Source organism: Bombus terrestris, chromosome 16, assembly GCF_910591885.1.
Source record: "Bombus terrestris chromosome 16, iyBomTerr1.2, whole genome shotgun sequence".
Taxonomy (NCBI): Eukaryota; Metazoa; Arthropoda; class Insecta; order Hymenoptera; family Apidae; genus Bombus; species Bombus terrestris.
This window is the reverse complement of record NC_063284.1, coordinates 6,401,086-6,426,398: the sequence shown is the minus strand read 5'-3', so window position 1 is coordinate 6,426,398 and position 25,313 is coordinate 6,401,086. Positions and strand designations below refer to the sequence as shown.

The following is a 25,313-nucleotide window of genomic DNA, read 5'->3' as shown; positions in this document are numbered from 1 at the left end:
ATAGTTGTAGTCACGTACTTGACGAATAAGTGAAAATCGACGAATAAGTGTGATAAAGCATGTTTATAAAATATTTTAGAAAAAGTCAACTATGAATTTCTGTCTCATTGTCAGTGAAGTGCAAGTGTATTTAACGGCAATAGAAATTGTTACATTAAGAAGCTTAGGTATGTTTGTCAAGTGTAAACAGTGTGTATTTAAGTAAAATGAAACAAATAATTCTTACTCGCTTCGTATTCTGCCAGGCGTCTCTCTCTTTTTTCTTTTCCGCACGCCGTTATACGTAGCTGCGCAGTGTCACCTGTATCTGTCGCGAAGTATCGCGATTTCCATTTGTACTTCAGAAACGAGCGAATTGCAATTCCGCACTGCGGAAGTATATAACTTGTTGCGTCTCACGATGCACAAACGGTAATCTCCCATAAATGCTTCGCACAAGAGAAAGTTCAACGTTTCGAATTTTTACATTCCATGGAATGATCGCTAATATGTTAAAAAAGTATATATATTATAAGGTGTCAGTGGAATCGCATCAAATTCGTAATATTTACATCAACTCTGTCGTTCGTAATAGCCTTGTTTAAACTGTCGATATTAATAATGTGATTGCTTGAAAAATTTATGGCGTGATCAATCGCTATCAAGTTCTTAAAATATTTTGCAGTCACGCGATTCAGCATTTTTCTTTATTGACGATAAGCAGAGAGTAGAAAGATTTTAGTCAGAACGATTAAAAATTAATATTTTTCAGTTATCTAGATTATTTAAATATAATGTTTATTTAAATAGAAGCCGGTTACCAATAAATTTCAGAGAAATTTCTCAAAAAATGAGTTAATTAAGAAATATTAATTTTTAGTCGTTCTGATTATCATTTGAATATTTTACCATATGAATTTTTGGCTACCAATAATCATTCTCGATAACGGGAATTTAATTTTAATCATCAATAACCGATATAAATGACCGGAATTTTTTTTAGTTACCATTAACCGGTATCGACCACAAAAGCATTTTCTAGTTACATTCGACTATTATCAATTGTTATTAACATTACTGATAAAATTAGTATTCATTGACAACATAAAGAATTTAATCATAAAATCTATATATTTTATTACGCAAAAAAACGGTATGAAAATATTTGAAACAAAATAATGGCATAAAAGATATCGTAGTACAATATTTTTATTAACATTTGTATTAGTATTATACAACAATATCTTTTATTCTATTGTTTGTTGCATACATTTTCATACCGCTTTTCGATTACGAAAATATATAAGTTTTATAATTAATTCCTTTTTATATCGCTAATGAATATATACCGATTATCAGTAATGAAAAATCAGTAACCAAAATGAAATTCGGGCTATCGATAATCATTACCAATAAACAAAGAAATTTTAATCATTTATAATGGTCATTCCTAAAAAAAAATGATCTAATTAAGCTTATTGACTTTCATATCATAAATATTACTATTTAAAATGTCTTATAATAATCGTGATGTTTGACTAACGTTAAATACAATTTTACTAATTACGTAAACTCATGATATGGTTTCTACGATTTTTCAGGAAATCTTATCTACAAATTACGTATTGTTGATATAAAAGTCGATTGATGGAACTTCCAAAATATTTTTCTCGTGAATAGAAAAGAGAAACGCTTGCCGTAGGTAAAGATAAAACGAACCAAATGGCGGTCTATGCACCTCCCGTGATAATCAAATCAAGTACGTATAACATAACAAATATCAATTACAAATTATATCACTCTGTAATTGATCTTATAATTAAAACGCTATCTTTTTATTTTCCAGAATATTCGTAGGAATCTTGGAATTTGTTCTTGTTATATCGCGCAAGACATCTGCACTCCATCCCGCGCTGCTTGACAGCCAACGGTCTACGTATGGTATATATATATCGGTATATATTCATACCTTGCCGGCCTTCCGAACTCTCAATAAGCCCAAGGACCTACCATAAACTTTTTTTTTATTTGTTAGAATATTTACAATCAATTCTCGTTGAGAATTTTCAGTAACTTCATTTGGCGTGGTACAATGACATGGTTTATAATAATTTATATTGTTGATTCTAGTTGAATCTAATGATTCAATCTAAAGGGTATTTTCTTTTTAGTCTGCGGATCTGGTCCGTCGTGTCAAGTAGTTGGGTGACTAATAGGTTGTGGTGGTTGTTGACTCTTGTGTTATATCTATTTCTGAACTTGTGTATTTCTTCTTTGACTGACCATAAACTTGAACTTCTAAAGTCATTATTCGCACATATAGTTTAAGTCAATCTGTTTGCCCGGAAAGACTTTCTAATCCTAGAAGTGTTTTCGACTGGTTTTTAGAAAGGTCCTTAGGTTTATTATGCGCTCTTAAGAAAGCGGGTTGTGGCCTAACGCAAAAGCGGAGATGTACCTAACGGAAAATCCGGGTTTTCCCTTAAACAACACGACATCAACTAGCAACATTGGTAGGAGGTTCCGTCCCCTCTAATCACTCATTAAAATCGACTAACCAATGGACATAGCAGATCGTTACCCTCACCTTACTAACGAAAAGTGTGTGCAACGAATCCGTTTTCTTCACTAAAAAACCACACCCATAGCTTTCCTCCGTAATTGCATGAGAGCAAAGAGTCAGTCTAGTTCATTCTGTCAGTCTGTTGAGTCTATTCATTCGGTTGATTCCAAAGAGTCTGTTCAATCGCTACTTTTATTGCAACACGAGGGCCTTCATCTCAAAATCTCGTCTACGCCCTTTATATCATACGTAACGGTGTAACTCATTGGTGTATTAAGTGTTGGAAATATAAATTTTATAACCCTGTTAATGGCAGTGTTATACTACAACAACCATCCCTATTATCCTAACCGAAATAAGGGGATCGACCTATTCGTGGTGTCGATTATTACAATCGTAACGGAAATTTACGACTCCCGTTAACGCGTTTCCTCGCGACCGCGTCTCCCCGCGATAGCTCGTAAATACAGTTCTGTTTCGATTCGCGTCTACTTGAAAGTAAACTTCCTTTTCAAATATAATATAACAATGTAACCTGATAATATTATAAGACTGCAGCGATTGCCGACGCGGAAAAAATAATCTATAGTCGGTTAGACTATAGAAGATATGGATATCCGTAGAAAATTCGAATTTAATCAGTTGATGTTATTATATATAAAAATTAAAGCATATGTTATACATATTATATATAATATTATAAACATATTGTATATTATATATAATTATATAATACATCAATTAGTTAATGCTGAACGTACTTGTTATAGAACGGACTTGAGTTCGTCATTAATTACAGACACAACTCATCAAACATTCTCATGTATAATTTAAAGTGATAAAATATGCAAGTTGAGAAATAACTTATTAAAAATTCAGTTTTTTAATACATCGTTTTTTATTTGTCCTCTTCGTGCAAAAAACTTATTAAAGGATCTTAATATGCAATACTAAGGAAGTATAATATATTCATCCAAGCATAGCACCAACGTAGATATTTAGTAAGTGATATTTACGTTTCCTGCTGATTCATTTTCGGTATTTATATATCACGTTTGCTAAAATTAGGGAGACTATGACAAATTTTGGCTCACGTTCGAATGCAAGGTCAAATAATTATAATAGAAGCAGAGAGGGCGCTGTGACACATGAAAACAGAAAAACGAAGCTCTGCATAGCTGAAAATAATATACAAAAAACCAAATATAATATAATACTAATACTACAAAAATACTAATATCATCCGATTCTGTCGGGCTTCTATCACGGATTACGACCTTTAGTCGTGTTCGCAAAGAAATAAACAAATTTTAAATTCTATAATACAGGATGTCCCAGATAAATTTTCATGCACGCTTTCCAACGTATTTTTTGTTTTTAGTTCCACGAACGCTAAAATGATTCTCGCTTTTAGTCGTAGAACACTTGTATTGCATTCGGAATAAACTTTTGATTTAATATGACTCCATAGATAAAAATCAAGGGCTGACAAATCCGGTGATCGCGGAGGTCAAGTTACCGTACCAAATTTAATTCGGGGAGCAAACCTGTGTATGCAGTACGATGGCCAGTATTTTCAACAATTTTTGCACTAATAAAGTAAATCTTAAGAATTACGTACTTTGTTATTACTCATGTATCTACGGTATACTGACACACCCTGTATAATTCTGACATCTAATAAATAAACATGATCTATTACAAATGTCATATTCGTTTATAACTTACTCTTATACGCGTAAGAAGCTGACTTTATACACTCTTCGTTCATTTCCGTTAACAGAGACTAACGTCATTGTTATTTGGCATAATTGATCTACGAATGGCGAGGGGTGTATCTTCATTGGAACATTCTCAGCAGAAGGCCTTACGTCTGAATGAACAATTTTTATACAGGGTGTATCATAACACGTGGTACACACTTGAGAAATGGACAGGTAGCAGAAAAATAACGAAAAATGTTCGTACGAACATGTGTTCTGTCTTCTACCTTGTTTCAAAGTTATAGTCACTTTTGAGTTTCAATGAACCGCGTTCCGCTCAAAACACGCAAAAATTCGCGTGATATCTTCGTCGGAAAAGTTTGTAGCACGATCGTAAAGGGGGCTTCTTCTGAGTTAGGGTTTTAAAGGTTATTAGGAGAGTCGTAAACACATTGTTCTTTCGAATCTCATATTACTGCGCGCACAATAGCCAGCCACGTATTATAAATTCGATGCATCAACGGTGTAATTTAAATAAAAAAATATTGTAATGAAACAAGTTGTCGAGCTTTATTTTTATCTGAGGCAATATCGCGACTCAAATGCAAAAAATGTTAAATAAGAAAACCTGCGAAGTCATTCCATCTGATTATTAACTTATTCATAAGATAATTTCTGAAGAATCGAATGTAACATTTTCAAGGCATTCGAACATAGTTCAACCTTCTAACACAAAAGCAAGGGAGAACTACCTCCTTAGTTTACAAAGTTTATGTTTATGTAAAGGAATTATTATTGCAGACAGACACATCCGTGTAATTCGCAAGTGCTAATCATCGTAGAAGGTCTCTATGCAAGCCCACAATGGTCGTGCAAAATAATTTTGCGATCTTTCAAAAGTTCCAGATGTATGTCGAACAATACAGACCAAGTCGAGTCATTTTGAGCACCTTCTATGGAGGTAAGCAGTTACGGATTATCGAAACACGAAAATGGCTATAACTTTGAAACGAGAGTCAGATAGGGCACACGTTTGTGCGGATTTTCTTCATTTTCTGCCTCCTGTCCACTTCTGAAGTGGGCCCCAGTGTTATGATACACCCTGTATATCCTTCATTTCCTTTTCCTCTTCTTTTATTAAAAAGAAGAAAGTTGATTTTTCATATAACATACATTTTTTGTATTTAACCCCTTAACCTACAACTATGGGCATAGTACGGGTCATCGTATTAGACAAGTGCAAATGGCTCGAAGGCTGCGCGAGATGGTTTACGTTTTCGGGCCAAAATTCCCAAACGTAAGTCATAGGTTAAGGAATTAATCAACATTCTTCTTGATTATGTGTGGTTATGTATATATCTCCATCTGACTACCTTTATGTTTTATTCATTTTACTATTTCTCATATTTTTTTTGCAGTTACTTTATTTATTTATGAAGAAATAAAAAGGAAGAAATAGTTTAAAAACTCGTTGTATTTTATACTAACCGTTTATGGTAAACGTCTTGGGAAATCGGAGAATATCAGATGTGTCGGATATTATCACGTTATAAGTCACTGTCGCATCAAATATATGACTAAACTCCATAGCAGCAGAGTCCGCACTATTTCCCATTAACCATCGAATCAAACGTAATCCAATTTGTGTATCTTCGTACAATGGAAACCACATAAATTAATTAATCTTTAAATTAAATAAAATACATGTACCTACAGAGACCCTCTCCCTTATCCGAGCACAAATTATTCGAATACCCTAACGTTCTACTATCCGAACGTAATACGAGGGTCGTTCAGAAAGTATCGGATTGTCCGGAAAGTTCATTGCGATTTTTAAGGAATTTGGTGGACATGAAAGACCATATTGAAAAATTTTTCGCCGAAAAACGTGACAGGTTCTGGGAGAATGGAATATTAGTATATATACTAAAATTACAAATAAAGAAAACTTTTTCAAATGCATCTGTATCGTTGTTATTTCAAAACGGGTATTACTTTCTAGACGACCCTCGTGTTTCTCAGTAACCGATGTCTTTTTCCGCACCCAATATCTAGATACATATTTTATTAGCTCGTACGTAATGCATTCTTTCCTTTATTCGATCGAGCAAATTCTGATAAGAAATGAGAATAAATAAGAATTTAGTGTGAAAGTAATAGTGTTGCAACTATCGAAACAAATAAAAATAATTAATTAAAAAACTCGACAGTTGTTATGTTTTACCAATCATCTCTCTAGTCAAGTTGTTCAAAGAAACTTTAATTTGTAGCGGCATCGACCACGGAACTTTCCAACGGCTTCGCGGTACAAAGAGCTATGCCGTTAAAGCGCGATACCGATATGCCCAATGTCCATCGATATTCCTACGTTTCTTTCGCCGAATTCTCGGAAGAACGCATACGCGGCGACCGTATAAATAACGACCGTAATAAACGCGTGTGTAATAGGGATATCGAAGGGCAACAAAGGAAAGAATCCGTGGTTTCGAACAAAAGAGTCAGTCTATCTCAAGCTGCGAAGTACGAAAGGTCTCGTAATAAGCAAACACGTTCTCAAAACCTTGATTGTCATCTTTTGTTATTAATTGTTAATCGTTTGATTGTTGACTGAGATTGTTGATTCTTTATTTGTTATTAAACTCTTTTTGTTAGCAAATCAAGTGTAGTTTCTCGTATGCGCTCATTCCAACCGCCTCTATTCTCATAATAGAAATAGAAGATCAATTAGTTCGTGGCGTCGATTGTTTAATCGTAACGAGAACTTACGACTCTCGTTGACGCGCTATCTCGCGATCGCGTCTCTCCGCGAACGGTTGAAACAACAATAATACAATTGTAACAGAATTAGCAACGGTGTATAGTGTTGTTAAAGCTACGATCACAAGACGTTAAAAAACAAAAACAGAATACTGGAGATTATCCAAAGCACGTTTCCTTTGATGCTGGTGGCAAAAATGGAAAACCCTTAACCTCAATTGATTCATCAGTTTGGGTACGTACCTAAATATCGAGACCAAAAGAGTCGTTCTTTCGGATCCAGCGTCTTTTGAAACATGTAAGCAACACAACTCCAAAGTTGCTTATTTTTCGATGGTATTGGCACGGTCAGATTCAAGCGACACATTTCATTATAATAGTCCTGTTCCGTGCAAATGCATTTTTCAATTTGTTCATCCCATTCGACGACGATATTATCGGTTAGTGATGTTTGCCATTGTGAATTTATCTATATTTCAAATCAAGCGGTTGGAAATGTTCACCTCTATAAGATGTCACGTCATGTGACAGATGTGTTATTGCGCGTGTCGTTAAACGGTTATAGCAAAAAGAAATGATATACGAGATGAGCGTTGACGAAAATATATTGCTGCTATACAAAATATTAGGTTGTCCCAAGAGTGTCTTTCTTTTACAAAACATGTCTGTAGTAACTTAATATGTCTTTAGAGTAAGAACAAGTAATGATGTTTTGGTTTAACAAGTAATATTCAATGCAACGAACTGATTACAATACTGTCGTACGTCTTATTATCATACTCGGCTCTGAACTTCTCTATTCACACTCTCCGGCTCCTCCACTCACACTCTCCGACTTCTGCACTCGCTCTCTCTGACTTCTCAACTAACACTATACGATTTCCCAACTAACTAATACCCTCTGAGCTAGCATCCCTTCGTCTTTTCTTAGCCCCACCACGCATGTGTTCCGTGGCTAGGGTCACATAGGCCTTTTCTACGAAACCATTCACTTGAAGAACCGACGACACATTGATAGACCCGACGGCGTCTTCGACCGATATCTTAGACCTTTTGTCCACGATACTACGTCTTTTACAACATCTTTATACAAACATGGAACCTAGTCTCCTAAATGTTGTGGTCTTTATCTTAATAGAGCAAAATAGATCATTAAATCACGACATTTGATCAAATAATATAAAACGAAGAATATTGTGCATCTATTATTTCCTTATAAAACGAAAGAAACTTTTGGGCCAACCTAATATAAATACATCAGGAATATGTATATCTATTACAGACAGATGGTATCAAATATTTTTTTACGACCGCAATTTCAATGAATGACGAACGAGAGCTTAAAAGAGGTAGGTCGTAAAAGTATTATGATATATTCTGACTATTGTGAGATGTAAATATTTCTCATACCGGCCTAACTCGTATTTTTTTTTTATTACTATTCTTTAACGATGCTTCCAGTGACATATGTTTATATGACATCTTTTATTCATCTTGACCGCTAGAACCCACTGGCAACGTATGCAATCATACATTGTTCTTTAAATTAAATCACTGTCTCTATCCCTTTGAGTGCTGAATACTCGCGGCCTATGTCGTCCGTACGGACGGCGCGCGTCTAGCGCTGACGATCGCTGTGGACGGAATACTTTTTCGTTAGACTGAACTCTGTTGATTGACTATTCAAAACGCAAATCGTAATAAGTTATAGTAATTCTTTTGCACGAGATTAAGTGATTCAAGAGCGTTATTTTTTAGTTATTTTTAATTATTTATTATAAACATTGAAATTTACAGTTAACTAGAATTTGGGTAATAAACTAGAAAACAATAAACTAGAAAACTAAATTTAGTAAATATAACACAAGTTAATAATTTAGTTGTGTGTGAAAAATTCAGTGCTTGAGAAAACTAAAAAAACCAGATGTAGAGTTTTCTTACAAGTGGTGACCACTTCAACAATAACGAGGCACTACTGGTATTTGTTTACTGCCGTAAGGAATGCATTTATATTTATTTCACACAAACGTAATAGTATTACTTCTGCATAGGTGTTCGGAAAAATTGAAAAACCCATACATGCGTCCTTAGCCCATGCCGGGCACTTACAGAAAGCGCATATATATGTCCTTAGTCCACACCGATAGCTTTCGCCAGACACCTATATGCGCCCACAGCACTCAAAGGGTTAAATAGCGTCAATGCGTTTTATACGTACTTGAATAATAAAGTCGCCCATCTTAGATTGAAAAATGATCCAAAAGCTTCGATGGGAAGGCGAGAGACACGCCACTGTGACTGATAGATAAGCTATTTTAGTACCTTCTTTGACTACGATTGAATTTTGATTTAAAAATAATCTCCGAGGTATCTTTCTTAAACGTAGCTCGGACCATCGCGTCTGTTTTAAAGTATCTATAAAATAATTGCATCTTTAGATCCAAGTATATAAAAATTATTATTCTTCTTGTAATATGTTAAAGAAAAATATACATATATTGTACATGTATAACGTAATACTGTATAAGAGCTTTTCTGTAACATGTTATATACAGAGTGCGGCCGAATAACATGTACAGGAATAAAATTTGTTCATTTAAGGTTTAGTTTACGACAAAACCGAATTTTAAAATTTATCAAATATGCTTGAACATGGCTAATTACGAATTGCCCAGTACTAAATAATCGACAGGAGGTCGTTCTACGTGTCAGAATAAGTCGAAAATGCAGAATAAAATTTTTTCTCAAGACACATTATTTCCGAGAAAAATAAATTTGAAAATTTATCAATCGCGTGTACGAAACGTGTTCTTAACTAAACACGTTCGAACTTTATTTCCTCGAAAATGGTGCCCTAAACGGAAAAATTTTATTCTACATTTTCGACTTATTTTTACACGTAGAACAACCTCCTGTCGATTATTTAGCACTGCCCAGTCTGGAACTAGCCATATTCAAGTATACTTGATAAATTTTCAAATTCGATTTTTTCGAAAACTAAACTTTTATTGCACATTCTGTTCTTATTTTTTTCATAAGGAATCACCTTATTTCCGCTTATACATGTTATTCGGCCGCATCCTGTGAAGCTTCGCAGTCTCGATGTCTAAAATTTAATCTGCAAGCAACATTCGAATATTTATAATCATCATTTAATTATCGAATTATACTAATGTCTGGGAAGTAAGCATACTTACTCGGTTTAGTTGGTCGCTCTTCCGATGCCCAAATTTCATATTCCGTCGAATTTTCATACGGTACATTAATAGTTAGAGTTCTTTCGACTGCTTGGTACAGCTTGCTGCATATCGTATATTCATTCGCAATTCCTAAACAGTCGGCTTGACCCTCCAAAATGAACATTTGATTCTTGCTAAAATGAGGACCAATCGTCGATCCACAAAACAGTAAATAAGCTGTTGAGAAAGGATGTTGGTAATTGCGATAAAATCGAAACTAAAATAACGTTCCTCGCACTAAGAATAATAAGTTTTGAGTTACATAGGATACAGGAAAGGGAAGATAATTAAAACCTTCTAAATGTTAATCAAACTCTATTTCATGCCGAAGAGGAAAGTAGTTACCTTTAGTCTCTTTTATTTTCTTAGCGTGGAATTGTATCTTTATTATGGCAGTACCGTGGCTGTTAAGATTGATGATCGGTTGTGACGAAATTATCGTAAAAAATTCATTATCGTTGTCAAAAAATAATAGCAAGAAACCGATGCTGTGTGCGGTTGGATTTGTGAAATTTAGTTGCCTGGTTACAGTCTCGGTCAAAGGGCAGCTAAATTTAATCTGCAAACATTGTTAAGCTTCGGATTTCTACCAAAATTTGATCCCTACAGAAGTAGATGTTCGCGTACCTTAGCCCTAGGGGTATACGTTGGCAGTATGTTAAATAAATATCTAACCAACATCAACATTTTAACGCAGTTTGGATAGATGATTTCCAATGGTGAAATTACAAAACCAAGTCGTATCTTCTTCCACGCATTTGTCACGCAAATAGCATTGTGCAGTGCCTTCGATAATAAAGTGCATATATTGGTAATTTTTACGAACGTGTCACAGCCACTAAATGAAACTTTTTGAAATTCCAGCGGTATTCTTTAATGAGACCATCGCGAGTGTAGTAGTAAAACTTGAAACCAATCCGAAAATGTACAGAGAAGTTACAGGACATTTTGTGCAAACACTTATCGTTAGTGAATAATTAGCACTTTGAGGACCATATACTGTGATAAGCATATAGATAGCTCTGATTGAAAAGATTCAAAAAATCGCTCGGAAAGTTCGTTCCAATGTACATTTCGATTCGATGTACATTTATTGAATTATATAGGTGCAATTTTATTCCACAACCTTCCTCCATGTTTCACGCAACTTGAATCCGCAGAACTTCCATCCTTCCAGGACCTCTCAGGTTTTTCGGCGAAAAACTTCCCAATATGATTTTTTACGTTGATTAAATTCCTTAAAAATCGGAACGAACTTTTCGAACGACCAATATTATATCTAATATATTAATGATGGTTTCGTATTATTCAAGTATGTAGTTTAGAAACACATTCATAACATTCTTTTTATAGCATCTATTGCTTTTTTTACTATTTTATTTAATAGTAGTTAACATTTTTATAGGATACCGCATGAAGTAAATAAAATGCAAATTCTCCAGTCCGCAAAGTGTTAGTATACGGCGCAAAATAATTTTAAACGTATTATACAATTAGCGCTAAAGATCGTCTCGTTAAATATTGTGACTTATCAATATAGTTATATGTATATGTATACTTTAATTAGTAACTAATATTTAATAATTATTAACGAGCAATTGACTGTTCAAATACTTTGGTGATCTTTACGAAGTATATGTTTTCAGTAAATGTTTTGTAACTTTTATACATTTGCTTTGTGTACATTTCCATATCAGTTACAAATTTGACCAGTATAATCACGATGGTAGTGTCTCGTTACTAATGAGAATATTATAAAGATTATAAAATATTATAGATATTGTAAAATATTAGAAAGTATATAATAATATTTTGCATAACATATACGTAATAAGCTTCTAAGAGTGTTCGTATGCTTTCGTCAGCCACTGTACGCGTGCTGTATTACCTCCTCGTAACTCCGTGGACGGATATAAATTCCACTCAAGTCTTGGTCAATAAGAAAAGGACAGTAAGCAGCTGTGACAGTAATTAAGACAAGGGAATCGGATAAATCTCTGTCGAAATTCTCGATGTTTCGAGCCTCCGCCACGTCATTATTCTCATCGGGATTTAAAACCACGCGACGATCGGTCATCCACTCTTGTTTACGTGCCTCTTCGTAATGCCGATGCAACCATTCCAATAAGAACGATTCGTCAAAAGAATAATTATTGTCAGGTGACTTGAACGATATTTCTGTGCTGATGTTTTCAATTATCGTATTGTGAGTTTCGTATTGCTTGCGGAAGCTGGAACATTCAAACGAGTACTTCTCAAGCGAGTGATTTTCCGATTAACTTTTGCAATTCTTAGAGCAAAAATTATGCTACGCGTAGGGATCCTACTGCATCCTGCAATAATTTTTCCACGCCGAAATTTTCCATAAATGCGTAAAAATCCGCTGCCTAACAACGACAGGCATATTAAAGGGAAGAAGAAATTACATGGGAAAGTAAATTTTGAACTTTGTGACAATTAGTTGTAGTCAGTAGTTTGTTTGAAAGCAACGTCTAATATATGTATAAATTTAAACGAACCTCGATATAGATGGCGCTGCAGATGCTTGTTGAATAGTAGATCGTCTAGAAGATTGCGGGGTGAACAAAGGCGAAGATTCGTCTTTACCTTTGTTCTCAGGGAACAGCGGTAATACGAAACATTTGTATGTTTGTAATATCACATCTAGCCAGCATTGTTTGCTACGACATTCGAACTTCAGCGGTGACAATTTTTCTTGCATCGATAGCTCTATTCCCGATCTTCGTGTATAGGCCTGGAGTATAAATTTCTTGAGAATCAAGGAAGAATAAAAGAAGAAGGATTTCTCGATAACTTTGTTTTCAGTTAGTTATAATAATACTAAATGCCAGTAATAACAAAATAAATAATAATAATATAACAATGAAAAGTTTTATATAACCCTATGTTCTCTTCTGTAATATATTTACTTTTAAAGCGTTGGAAATTTAGAATTTTCGAATTTTTATTTTTGAATTTGACAGAAGAACTTTCCCTGCTTATATTATTAATCCTTTCAGGATCGAATTCTTTTCTATGAGAAAATTTAATGTTATAATTACTTTAGAACGTGAACTTTCTAGAAGAACGATGTATTCCTCGTAATTGAGTAAAAATTGTGGTTGAACGTGGCACAAGTAAGCCCCATACTTCGTCAAGAACTTAAGAATATTGTCGTAAAGATTATATATATAATTTACCCTGTCGATATCTTTTCCTGGCAGTTCTTTGCTGCGGAACGAAAATAGATTCACATACATGTACATATACAGGATGTTTTATGTAACTAGAAAACTCAAAATAAAATTCAAACTTAAAATAATGGAAAACAGAAAAAGGCAATTCGGGAAAAGAATTAACTATAAATATATTGTGTTATATTATATTATATTAATATCGTTATATTTGAATTACATCGTTAGTTTCATAATACTCACAATCGTCCAATGTAATCATAAATTGTCGGCCCTATCAACGATTCCAGCACGCTCACAAACCCTAATTCCGGGCCTTTTCGTGTCGCAGTTTTAAAGTCTGTTGGTTTCTTTGAATAATATTTGGACAGTGCCATTTTAATGCACAAAATGTCAGCATAAAAGTTAAACTTGAAAGGCCCACTGTGCATCCACTCTTCGGCGGCCTTTAGTGTTTGGTTCATATAAATTTCATATTCGCTATAATTGAAATAACATGTAAAGATAAAAAGCGAAACTATTCACAGCCGTTTTGAGGCAATTATAAAATATTTCTGTTATGCTTAATTTCTTTTACAGAAGATATGTCCAAATTAGAGATACAATTTGAAGAAGAGTGAATTTGCATGAAAAGGTAAATTGAAACTGTAGAATAACGTATTTTCGTACGGAGCTTTATTTCGGGATAAATCGATGTTGAAAATTCTTCGGCTATGCATACACTTACGCTTACCTATATCTGGACTGATGATTATGAAAATGGTGTAAGTCTAAAACTTAAGGAAGTTGAGTTTTTAGTTTATCTTACGTTATATCGAGACGTATATATAATATATGAGACGTATATATATAATATGCGAGATTTTCTGCATGAAAAATATTCGACTTGCGTCACTTTTATAGTCACTGACGATATCACCAGTCGTGATATCTGTCGAAGTCGTGTTGTCGAACGATTCTCAAAAGACAAATCAACGATATATAAATGAAAAACATGATATAACTCTGAAGGAAACTCACTCGCCTTCGCCATCAAAAGGAAAGAAGGGATACTGCATTGCCTCTTGAAAATCTTCGACTTTTGATTCGGATCTTGGGCTGGATTCTTTTGATTTTTCGTTTGGAATTTCTGCTAGACCTTTCTTCGTATCTTCCCCCAATTTATCAACGTTGTTAAGAGTCTCTTTTTCGTATGGGACCTGCGATTCGTACAACGCTAATTTAAGCTTACCTTCCATCAATTTTTCAATCGATACTCGACTCTTTCGACCGAAATACGTGAGAATGCCTATTCTTGGTTCTGACATTTGTCTCTGAAATTAAAGTGTACAGGTTCGAGGCATTCGCAACACGCGCATAATCGGCGCGAGTTCTTGTAAAAAGAAGATTCTCTTACTGGCCTGTAAGAGTTTACTTCGTATTCTTCGTCGTCAGTGAAACTATCAGACGTTTTGGAAGCTCGAGATACTTTTTTATCGATGCTCAGTGACCATTGAAAATCGATGATCGGGTTTCTTATATACATGTGCGTGGTCAGCAAACTGTTTTCGGATGTAGCATGAACAATTACAGGGCAGACAGCTATTCCATCGCTGTCAAAGAATTCAACGACCACGCGGAACGAAACAGACACCTCGCTTTTGAAAACCATCTTCACCTCCAGTTCTGAGTATCTGGTAAAAGACAGTTTACGATAAAGATTATTTCGATATTGTGTCTAATTTTAAGAAGACACATATGTACTTCTCATTTGATTATTTCAATAATACTTTTCAAAATGTTATTAGTATCTCTCTTGCGGATTTTTATGCATTTTTGAGAAATTACCTAAAAATTGCAAATATACAAAATGCATGTAATGCAAAGACACGGAAAATACTATAGTAAAGTATTTATATACATATGTATACATATACGGTATAATTTATAAATATATATATATATATATATAACATGATTATATAGAACTTAATCTGAATTAATTTTTACCTGAATATAAGTTAGATGGATAAATACCTGTTCATTAGATTCATTCTTTGTCTTAATTCGTTATCCGCTATTGCACTAAGATTTTATCCAACACTGGATACGATCAATTGTTTTAAACCTAACCTAATCTTAAACCATAAACGTAAAAGCTAAGACACGCAGCCTATAACAAAGTAAAGTACTGGTGGCGATATTTAACGAGCCAAATAGATGTTTATGTAAACTACATTTCCTTATTCACGTTAATAAAAATATGAAGTTGCATAAAAATCCGCAGTCTGCCGATCACAAAATCACAACATTTTCTGTAGTGGTTCAAAGAATTACTTACTCGGAGGCGGGCACGATATTTGTGTCGATAAAATTTATAAGAAATACGTTTTCCGTATATTTTCCACTGGAATATTCAGGTGGCATAATGTTCGACAAGATAACCACGTCTTTCTCGAAGTGTCGCATACACAATCGAAACTTCTTTTCCAGCGAAGTATTTAACGGCACAGGTGCGAAGAATATTTCCGAAAATTCCGCCTTAATAGTGCTGGCAGGATATTCACCGACCAGGCATAATTTATTAAACATCTGACCATTCAATTCATTGCGGATGAATATTGGCGCTTCGACGGAATAACTTCCTTGAGATTTAGGCTGAAACGACAGCAAAAACCCAGACCTTTCTCCTTTTTGCAACGTACATCGAATGCAGTCCGAGTTAACAGTCGGTTTTTCACCCGCTGACCATTGAATCGAAAACGGACACGAGGCAATCGAGAAGTTGCTGATGTCTATTTGAACGATCTTCTCCTCCACTGATTCGCGATTTTCTATGCAGAATTCGTCTGACACCTTTAGAATCGAAATTTTATATATAACGAATAGAACGATCGCGATTATTTTTAGGGTAATTTTGCAATTTTTCATTTTCAGATTTTCGCGCGTTTACGGAGAATTGAAAAGTGCAGAAATTTATAGAGCATATATCGAATAGAGAAATATATAAAATATACAAAGCAAAATTATAACATTTACTACGAGTGTTTTTTTTTTCGAGAAGATTATCCTTGTTGTTTCCATAATTGAACGCTTACGTTGTTCGTTAGGATGTTGAAATGAAACACCAGTTTGTTAAAGAAAATCAAGTGTCCTGCGACTGTACAATCAATCGGCATCGTCACGATGGTAGCAGGCAATTTTTGCAGAATGAGATTAGGTACGCCGATATAATGATTTTTGAATTGTTTCAAATATTCTGAAGGCTTAGACGATCTGTGACTCGTCATTAATGCAGGGCCGAGTATATCGTTGATGATGATTGGGAGATAAAATGCGTAACTAGCCAAGTCGATGGGTTCGAAATGAAGATGAAAATCTTGGCTAGTGTTTGGTGCAAGCATAGTGTCCTTATTGCCTGTTAAAAATGTAGGAAACTTGCCTGGATGAAATTTTTATTAAATATCACATTACTATGTATATCAAACTAATTGAAATTGATCTATAATTAATTATGCTAAATGGTGTTCGTCGTATATCTGATATTTTATTTGAGAAAATATTTATATTTCAATATACGTATTAAACTAACTTGGATCAATTTTAAAATCTTTTTTTAGGGTCTCTTTTTCTAAATAACTGCAATAGCATAGCAATTGATTATCAATAAATTCGAATTTAAACATACCTATTCCAGGATCTTGCCTCTGCGAGGATAATGAAATACGAAATTCTGGATACTCATTTAATAGAAATCTCAATTTTAACATAGTCGTTCCAATATTTGATGCGGTGATTAAGCAATGTTGATACGCGGATGCACTTATTCGCCGTAAGTTAATGGAGTTCGGATGCAATTTTAATTGCGGGAACGTTACGTTGCCTGTGATTTTAAACTGAACGTTTACGTGTTTCTGTATCGTTACACGAATCACCAGAGTAAAATGAAAGCATAAGCTAAATGTTAAATAAATCTGCAATGTACAAAATAAGATTTCTTATTATCTCAGTTATATAAAAATTCTCATGACAGATAAAAGGAGCCTGCCAAGGGTGATAGAGAGAAAGGGGGACAAATTTTGCGAAGGTCTAGTTATCGAAAGCCAGAAGGAGAAAAGAAAATGCGGTAGTAGAGAAAAAATGATAAAACTAATTTTCTAATCATTTATTTAGATAAGATAATAAATAAAGTATAATAGAATATTATTACGGAAGATAATGATAAATAAACATGATATAAACCTAAACTGAGAGGTAAAAGGATTACTATAAATTAAAAAAAGAAAGTAAAAGAAATCTATAGCGCTATCAGGAAATGAAAATTATAATGATGTTAGGAAAATTTAGAAAGGACAACATTATCCTTAATTAGTATTAGAAAGTAAATAACGGAAGAGAAATACGTGTCGAATATTTTCGACTGCACTATGAATCCTTGTTAGCTTATGTTAATTTAAATTATTATGGATTCTTAATATCATTTACAATCGATAGAAATACGATACCAATTGAGTATTAAAATAAACTGTAAGGTTTTTTCATATTTACCTCGAAGATGGCAACTCCACGAGGTGCCAATACTCCGTGAAGAGGACTAACAGTGCATCCATGAACCAAAGACGAAGTATCAACTTCGAATTCAATTTCGATGTATTCAAAATTCCTCAAAACAGCGACCGTTTTTGTTGGTAGGTTTAGTGGAATGTCACCGACATTTATGAGGTCTTTGATGAAGTTAACTTTGGGCGTCTGTACTGGCATGCTCACACGTACAGTACTATAACTGCTGTTTTCACATTTTATTATCAATTCGGTAGAACTGAACTTTGTAAAATCGGGCTTGTAGTATATATAACAAAACAACGAAGCATTTCCACGGACTGCACCCGATATCGGTTCAACGAAGAAGCAACACGTTGCAGGTACTTCCCATCTGATCGAAAATGGCAGAATTTTAATGATTTTGCGTCTGTGTCGATTATCGCTATAGGAATTGTTCATTCATATATGTAGTATCGTGGACAAAAGGCCTAAGATATTGGTCGAACCATAAACAATTTCGCGAGAGCCGAGGCGTCGTCGGGTCCATCAATGTGCCGTCGGTCCTTTCAAGTGAATAGTTTCGTAGAAAAGGCCTACGTGACCCTGGCCACGGGTGTTCGCGGAACACATGCGTGGTGGGGCTAAGAAAAGACAAAGGGATGCTAGCCCAGGGGGTATCAGTTAGAAGTCGTACAGTGTGAGTTGAGAAGTCAGAGAGAGCGAGTGCAGAAGCCGGAGAGTGCTAATGGAGGAGCCGGAGAGTGTGAATCGGGAAATTGAGAGCCGAGTATGATAATAAGACGTACGACAATATTGTAATCAGTTCGTTGTATTGAATATTACTTGTTAAACCAAAACATCATTACTTGTCCTTACTCTAAGACCCATTAAGTTACCACATATATAAATTAACATGTGTGATAGTGTCATACAATCTAATCTACTTTCCTTGGCCAACGAAATCATTTTAGTTTACTCAGACAAATCACTCACCGGAAGCTCGTTTTTGCATCCAACTTATTCCTAATCTGAACAGTACAATCCATCGGCCGATAGATTTCTTCTTTGACCAAGTCTTCTCCAAGCATTACTTCACGGGAGTCCAATGATAACTGTTTTTCAACGATATTAGCAGTGACACCAAGCTCGAACGAATGATTGTTGTTGATAACGTAATCAATGTAACCGTTGAATTTGCCGATATGATGCGCTCGAAATTCAACTAATCGCGTGGCGTGCAGACCAGGTGGCAAAATAATTAGATTCCCCTTCGGGAAATGAATGCACTTGGAGGACAAGCTCCTCAGGCGAATCATGATTGGAAAGTCGTTCAAATTTTCGACGATCAGTTGTTGGTAATTGCGACTTCTTGGGACAACCTACGACAGTGTTGTACGATCTCAATTTTTGTTATACGTGTGATAACGTCAGGAAGATATTGGAACACGCTTAGAAGCGACATATGGGAAGGGAATAGCAGAAGTGAGGACAAGAGAGAAGGAATAGAAGGAGGAACCAGAAATCAGAAAGTTGTGAAGTTAAAGAACGGAGGAAATTCTAATTAAGGGTACAAATATCCATGTATAGTACATGTACAGTGATTAAGGACATAAGCTATACAAAGATTAACAGATTTAGACTGGGACCACACGAGCGTTGAAATGATGCCCGTTGCATTATGTCCGTTGTAAAAATATAGGAAAATATTGACAACAGGGTTCATAGCTCCAATGACTTTGACCTTGACGTAAGTTGTCAAGGACACTCTCTTGAGTAAACTTCAGGAGATTTTAGCCGCCGCTCGGTATTCCTTAAAAAGTTATTAACAAAAATACGTTACATCAAGTTTTTATTTTAAACAAGTCCAGTACCAATTAAAGAGGGTTCGATTTTTGTCCAAAAAACTTTGTAACAGACGCCGCGTTTCAACCCTCGGTGGACCCAGTCTAAAGAAATAGATTTAAGAAATGAACAATAATAAAGTAAATAATACATATAATAATGTTAGGAACATTTTGAAGTGTTATGTTAATATAACGATTTTTTTTTAGTTTGAATATAAAAGATATGAATAAATATAAGTATAAAAAATTTAATCAAGTACTTACCATTCCAAAAGCAAATAAGGTAGGATACATGCGTACGTTGTATATTTGCAAAGGAGAAAGGGGTATTAGAACTTCGGTACTAGCAGTTAGAGTCGATAACATTTTGCCCGAAGACGCGAGGCACTTCACTGTTCCTGATACATCTTTATGTTTCCACTTAGGAATATGAGCAACTTTTTGTATAATTTCTTCGTCGTCCTCGCATTTTATTTCAACGATCTCTTTCTTCGGCTTTATCATCCTCGGTTTTATCTAAAGATAAAATACAACACAACACTAAATCGTTAGGTGAAAAGTAAAGTATATGAACAAGTATATAGAGTACTTAACAAAAGGTTGTACAAAATGGTCTATACTATAGCATAGTCCATACCAACAAATCTTTAATATCGATTTACTCAGAAATGAAGCTTCGTACAAAAAAATGTCCCGGTATATTTTCGACTCACTTTCTCACAATATACATATATCGATTCTTAACACAGCTTACTGAAAGAGGTTGTATCGATGGTGTCTTTCTATTATCTGTTAGGGGCTTCCATGTACCTGCAGAGGAATAATAATTTTGTAGTCGTCTATTTTCATCTTTGATCTTTTGATCTTTTAATCTTTAGTAAGTGCAAATTCCGAGAAAATTAAGAACATTATAAAAATACCATGTATTAATTACCTTCACAATAGTTATCGGAAATACTTCGCCCTTGTGATGAACATGATCGTTTCACGGTGGTCAGCAGTTTCACATTCACCCTACATTGTACAGCATACCTTCCTACTTTTATCTTCGTTTGACGTCTAGTTTTCGTTGATTCGCACGAGTCGGCTGCGGTGTCGAAGTAAACTTCGAATGACGAATCAACTGCAGTAGAAGAAGTAAGTTTTTGGAAAATGTTCGTTTCAACTTTTCCGAGTGCTTCTAAACACGCGAACGATGAAGCTTATATAAAAATTTAATAAATATTTTATCACAGCTCTCTTGTTTATTATATTTCAACAAATTTATGATATTTCATATACTTTTGCGTATTATGCATATTCTGTACATTTCTGCACGTTTAAATTTCCAATAAACGCACAAAGATCCGCGATCTTAACGATTACATACCATTCTCCTTTCCTCGAACTTTCAACAGGACTTCTATAGATCCTCCCGGTTTCAGCATTATAGTTTCTGGATAGCAACGAGCTGATGCGTTACGCACATAGCTACAGAGTAATGTTGCGAATTTTAATGGATTCGATATACGAAGTACACGCTGTGAGTCTTCGCCGACATAAAGATCACCGAAATAGAGAATATCTGGTTCGAAGCATAAACGCGCCGCTTCCATTTCGCCATGGAGACAGAGTCTTACGGTATCGTTCAGACCAGATTCTATACTGGTTTCAGTCAACGTGGACGAAGAGTAGTCGTTCATTATTGGTACATCTATTGTTGGCATTTATAATATTATTAAATATGAAATACATCATCGAAAAAAGATTTCTTTCATGTTACGAATACAGTCCTGCAATATTCACTTTATTATTTCATTATTTGTGGTTCATTGGGTCTCGATCGCTAATAATAGCGCTATATAATAATAAAATAAACTTTAGATCTTTATCTTTCACGATGATCATTAGATGACATATCTCTCATTCTTCGAGTTTCGATCGTGCTTTTAATGGAGACAAATTTTATTTTGTTATTATTTAACGTCATTTATATAGTATTATTCTTGATGAGAAATATATCATTACAATCACAAAGTATTGAATGTAACTTGGGCCGTAATGCATTTATATTTTTAGATATTTAAGTTTCAACAGAAATAGACTTTTATAATGTAAATTACAGAGTGTCTCAGTTAAATGAGATCACTTAAATATTTGTCTTATTAACAATCTTATGAAAAAACTTCTCGACACGAGGAAACACTATTTCAAGGGGTAAATGCAATGGCGAAAAGAATTTTTTCTGATGTTCATTTTTTTAAACAGATATCAAGAACACCGGCATGTTTCTAAATGGCATCCTGTATTTTGTTATTCATCGATTGATGCTTTTTTTTGTTCTTTATACACGAGTATTAAGGCATTACTAGTGTTTATGCATATGGAATACTAACGTTTTTGATGATTAATAGTTTGTAACGTCTCAGTTAGCGCGTCTCGTATACTGTCATTGGCTCCTGCAGTTTTTTACAATAAAATTTGTTATTTCACCTTCGTTAAAGTAAACAAGGAACACGTGGAAAATATATGAAATACAATGTACTCAAAATGTGTTTGGTCTCGGTGACGTGTACTCTGACGATTCTTATGAAAGCCATGAGATCCTTTTCTTGTGTGTTCGATTTCTCTTCTACCGTCTCTCGCCAATGCATTAAACCGTCTATTGGTGTAAACCTAAAATTACATCCTTTTTTAATAAGTAATTTCGTATTATTATTTATGTTGTTCATTATCTTTATGATTATATATGGCGTGTAGTTGTTTATTTTCATAGTTATTTTATTTCAAAGAGGATTTCTTATATTCTTTCCAATTCCGTTTGTAACAAATATAAACAAGTGTAAAAAATTTCAAATAAACGCGAAATGGGTAATTACTAGAAATATTTATATTGAAAATTTAAAATACATGTTGAATTTATTAATACATTGAAATTTATTTTTCTTTATCGTAGATATTTTAAATCCAAAATTGTTTCCAATTATTTGTCGAGAATATAACGTACCCTACTTCAAAAATAATACCCTCGAATGGCCCAATACGACCTTGAAGCGGTCGAATTTCAAAAACTCTGTACACAGGATATTTTTTGCGGTTAATGTCCTACGAAGAGCACACTCGTTATAATTTCCTGCGCTCGAGTCCCCATCTTTTGTTAGTTGCAATTGAAATAAATTACCCGAACGCATATAAGTTCGTTGTCGATTTCGCCCAGCACCACATAACTAGCTACTTGAGAGGAAATATTTCGTACAACAAACGAATCGTACTTTCGAGTATTTACGACGGTTTGCGAAAAATCGATTAGAGTGAAATCTCCAGTTGTATTCGGATGATAAATTACAAGTTTTGGTACGATTACCTTGACGTTAAAAGGGACGCGTATATTTGGAACTGATTTGATCCTGAAAGAAAAACACCCTTTTTTTTATTATTAATTGCTTATTAATTGTTTATTAATTGTTTAATCGCCCTGTGGTGGCACACTCAATTAGTACAAGTTATAGCACTGGAACTAGTAGAAGATAGGAAAGAATTTTGTAAATAAACAAAATGGTAGTTTTTGTAGTCTCAGTGTATATCTGAATTAATATAGGTAAGAAAATTTACCAGATTTCACTGAAAAATGATCCTTCGTTCATGCCAATTAATTCAACAGTCAGCTGAACCGGCTTGTTTGGTTTAACGATTCCACGCATGGGATGAACTGTGATTTCTAAATCATTTGTACCAAGATCAATCGAAAATCTGTTAATTTCATGTTAATAAACATAACTTCCACGGACCAGCAATACACACGTAAGTACATACATTAACAGTAAGATATTTGAAAGTAGTATGATCATTGAAAAATAGGTTGTGAGGGAAATAAAGGAAATACATACACGTTTCATTTTAATTAATCCACGGAAATATAAATGAAATTAACATTAAAATACCTTTTAGACTATGCATTTTCAGATACAATTACCGTAATATCTCTTTGTGTAGAAAATCACAAACGTACAAAAATTGTATAGTTACATTAAAAAAAAAAAAAAAAAAAAGGATCACTTTGAGATTTCAAAATCGTCTTCGTCTAGACAAATTTAGTGATCATCATAAAACATCCACCTTAAAACAGGTTTTACTTGAAATATCTAGTTTACGAATAATATCTAGTTTACGATAGTGGTTCTTAACCTTTTTTTTTTTATCACGGAACCACTATAAATAAGTTTTTGTTATCACGGAACTCCAAGACTTCTCAAAATTTAAATCCTTAATATACCAAATATATATATTTAAAACATTCACCAGCTGCTCATCAACAACTTTTTTGGAGGGAAGAGATCCACTATAAATAGATACACATACAAAATAACTTTTATTTAAAGAATAGAATAATAACTTGCGCGTGTGAGGATTTCAAGAGTCCTCCAAAAGCCCAACAGATTAAAAACTACTGATTTAGGAAATATTTACGTGGATCAGTTAAAATGAGACACTCTGTATACATACAATACCTGGTACTTTTGCCGCCTTCGTTCCTCAGGGTAATTATTTTAATACCAGAAGAGTGACCAATATCGACAATTCCAAAGTCAATTGATTTCGGTTCGATACTAATACCTTCGACTAATAATTTACAAATAACGCGATAATCAAGAATCTTCCCATTAATCTCTATTGGTATTACTGCACGCAATAAAGACGGTCGCTTAAAAGAATACGTTACTACCGTGTATATACTTAATCCTGGATTTAACAATATCCCTTTATCCAAACTTTCCACTTGAAACGACTGAAAAATAATTGAATACATGGACAAAAATATCTTATTAATCGACTTACTATTATTATATTTGCTTTTAGGATATTAACCTTCAAAAACATAAAAATTTTTAACTTCTAAAAAGCATGTATAGTACGATAAATTACATTTGATTTCCAATTAAAAAATTTAATTTAGTTTCGACGTACTATTGACTTGGTTTGATGGACTTTAATAAAAGCCGATTTTTGTCCAGTATTCTTAATAATGATACGCTGATGACACGTAATTCCTTCGCTAGCTTCTTTAAATTCCATAAAACTAGGATATATATAAACGTCATCGTGTTTAGCGGTTGCTGATTGGTCATACGAACGTGGAACTTGTTGAATCTCGATACCTTCTTTCATGAGCACAATGGAACTACTGGACTGAAAAAAATTTAAAGTTCATAATTCGTAATCAGCAATTTGCAATTGCAAATGAAACTGAAAACCACAGGTACAGAACGTGACAAGTCACGTTATCTTGGATTTATAGAAGAGTAACTTTAATTCAATATATTACCAAGCAATTCTACAACAAAATTATTCTTTTATGTGATTTTCGGATTAAATATGTATTTTTGTCACTATCTTGAAAATTGAAAGAATATTAGTGATAGTAATTTTAAGACCGAGGATTCTTGTACAAATGCATATTTTTATAGAAGAAAACATAATTTTAAAGAATATAGTTTTAATTTTAAATTTAAAAAATATGATTAAAAAATAAATCT

At 34.0% G+C, this 25,313-nt stretch overlaps 1 protein-coding gene and 1 long non-coding RNA gene across 4 annotated transcripts; one reads left to right on the top strand and one right to left on the bottom strand.

Annotated features, from left to right (window-relative positions):
• The first annotated feature begins 29 nt into the window (after nucleotides 1–29).
• Nucleotides 30–4,158, top strand: LOC105666625. Of its 3 annotated transcripts, XR_007226660.1 has the most exons (4): nucleotides 30–167; nucleotides 1,581–1,738; nucleotides 1,826–1,920; nucleotides 4,014–4,158. It is a non-coding gene; the product is annotated as an uncharacterized LOC105666625 (long non-coding RNA). The 3 variants fall into 3 exon arrangements; XR_007226658.1 differs by lacking the exon at nucleotides 4,014–4,158 and having other exon boundaries at nucleotides 1,826–2,103; XR_007226659.1 differs by lacking the exons at nucleotides 30–167; nucleotides 4,014–4,158 and adding an exon at nucleotides 294–411 and having other exon boundaries at nucleotides 1,826–2,104.
• Nucleotides 4,159–4,228: 70 nt separating this feature from the next.
• On the bottom strand, nucleotides 4,229–24,874 carry LOC100645352 (cilia and flagella-associated protein 47). Its single transcript, XM_048413002.1, has 29 exons — nucleotides 24,745–24,874; nucleotides 24,288–24,565; nucleotides 23,392–23,529; nucleotides 22,961–23,186; nucleotides 22,787–22,884; nucleotides 22,325–22,455; nucleotides 22,176–22,238; nucleotides 21,170–21,493; nucleotides 20,735–20,923; nucleotides 20,555–20,610; nucleotides 20,065–20,316; nucleotides 18,950–19,335; nucleotides 17,963–18,347; nucleotides 17,103–17,388; nucleotides 16,513–16,832; nucleotides 15,756–16,270; nucleotides 14,832–15,108; nucleotides 14,456–14,748; nucleotides 13,679–13,915; nucleotides 13,304–13,472; nucleotides 12,761–12,996; nucleotides 12,130–12,472; nucleotides 10,869–11,027; nucleotides 10,587–10,800; nucleotides 10,200–10,418; nucleotides 9,221–9,417; nucleotides 7,246–7,471; nucleotides 5,734–5,895; nucleotides 4,229–4,415 (listed from the first exon to the last, which is right to left on the bottom strand). The coding sequence occupies exons 1-29, from the start codon at nucleotides 24,850–24,852 to the stop codon at nucleotides 4,273–4,275; spliced, it is 6,630 nt and encodes a 2,209-aa protein (XP_048268959.1). The 5' UTR covers nucleotides 24,853–24,874; the 3' UTR covers nucleotides 4,229–4,272.
• Between the last annotated feature and the right edge of the window lie 439 nt (nucleotides 24,875–25,313).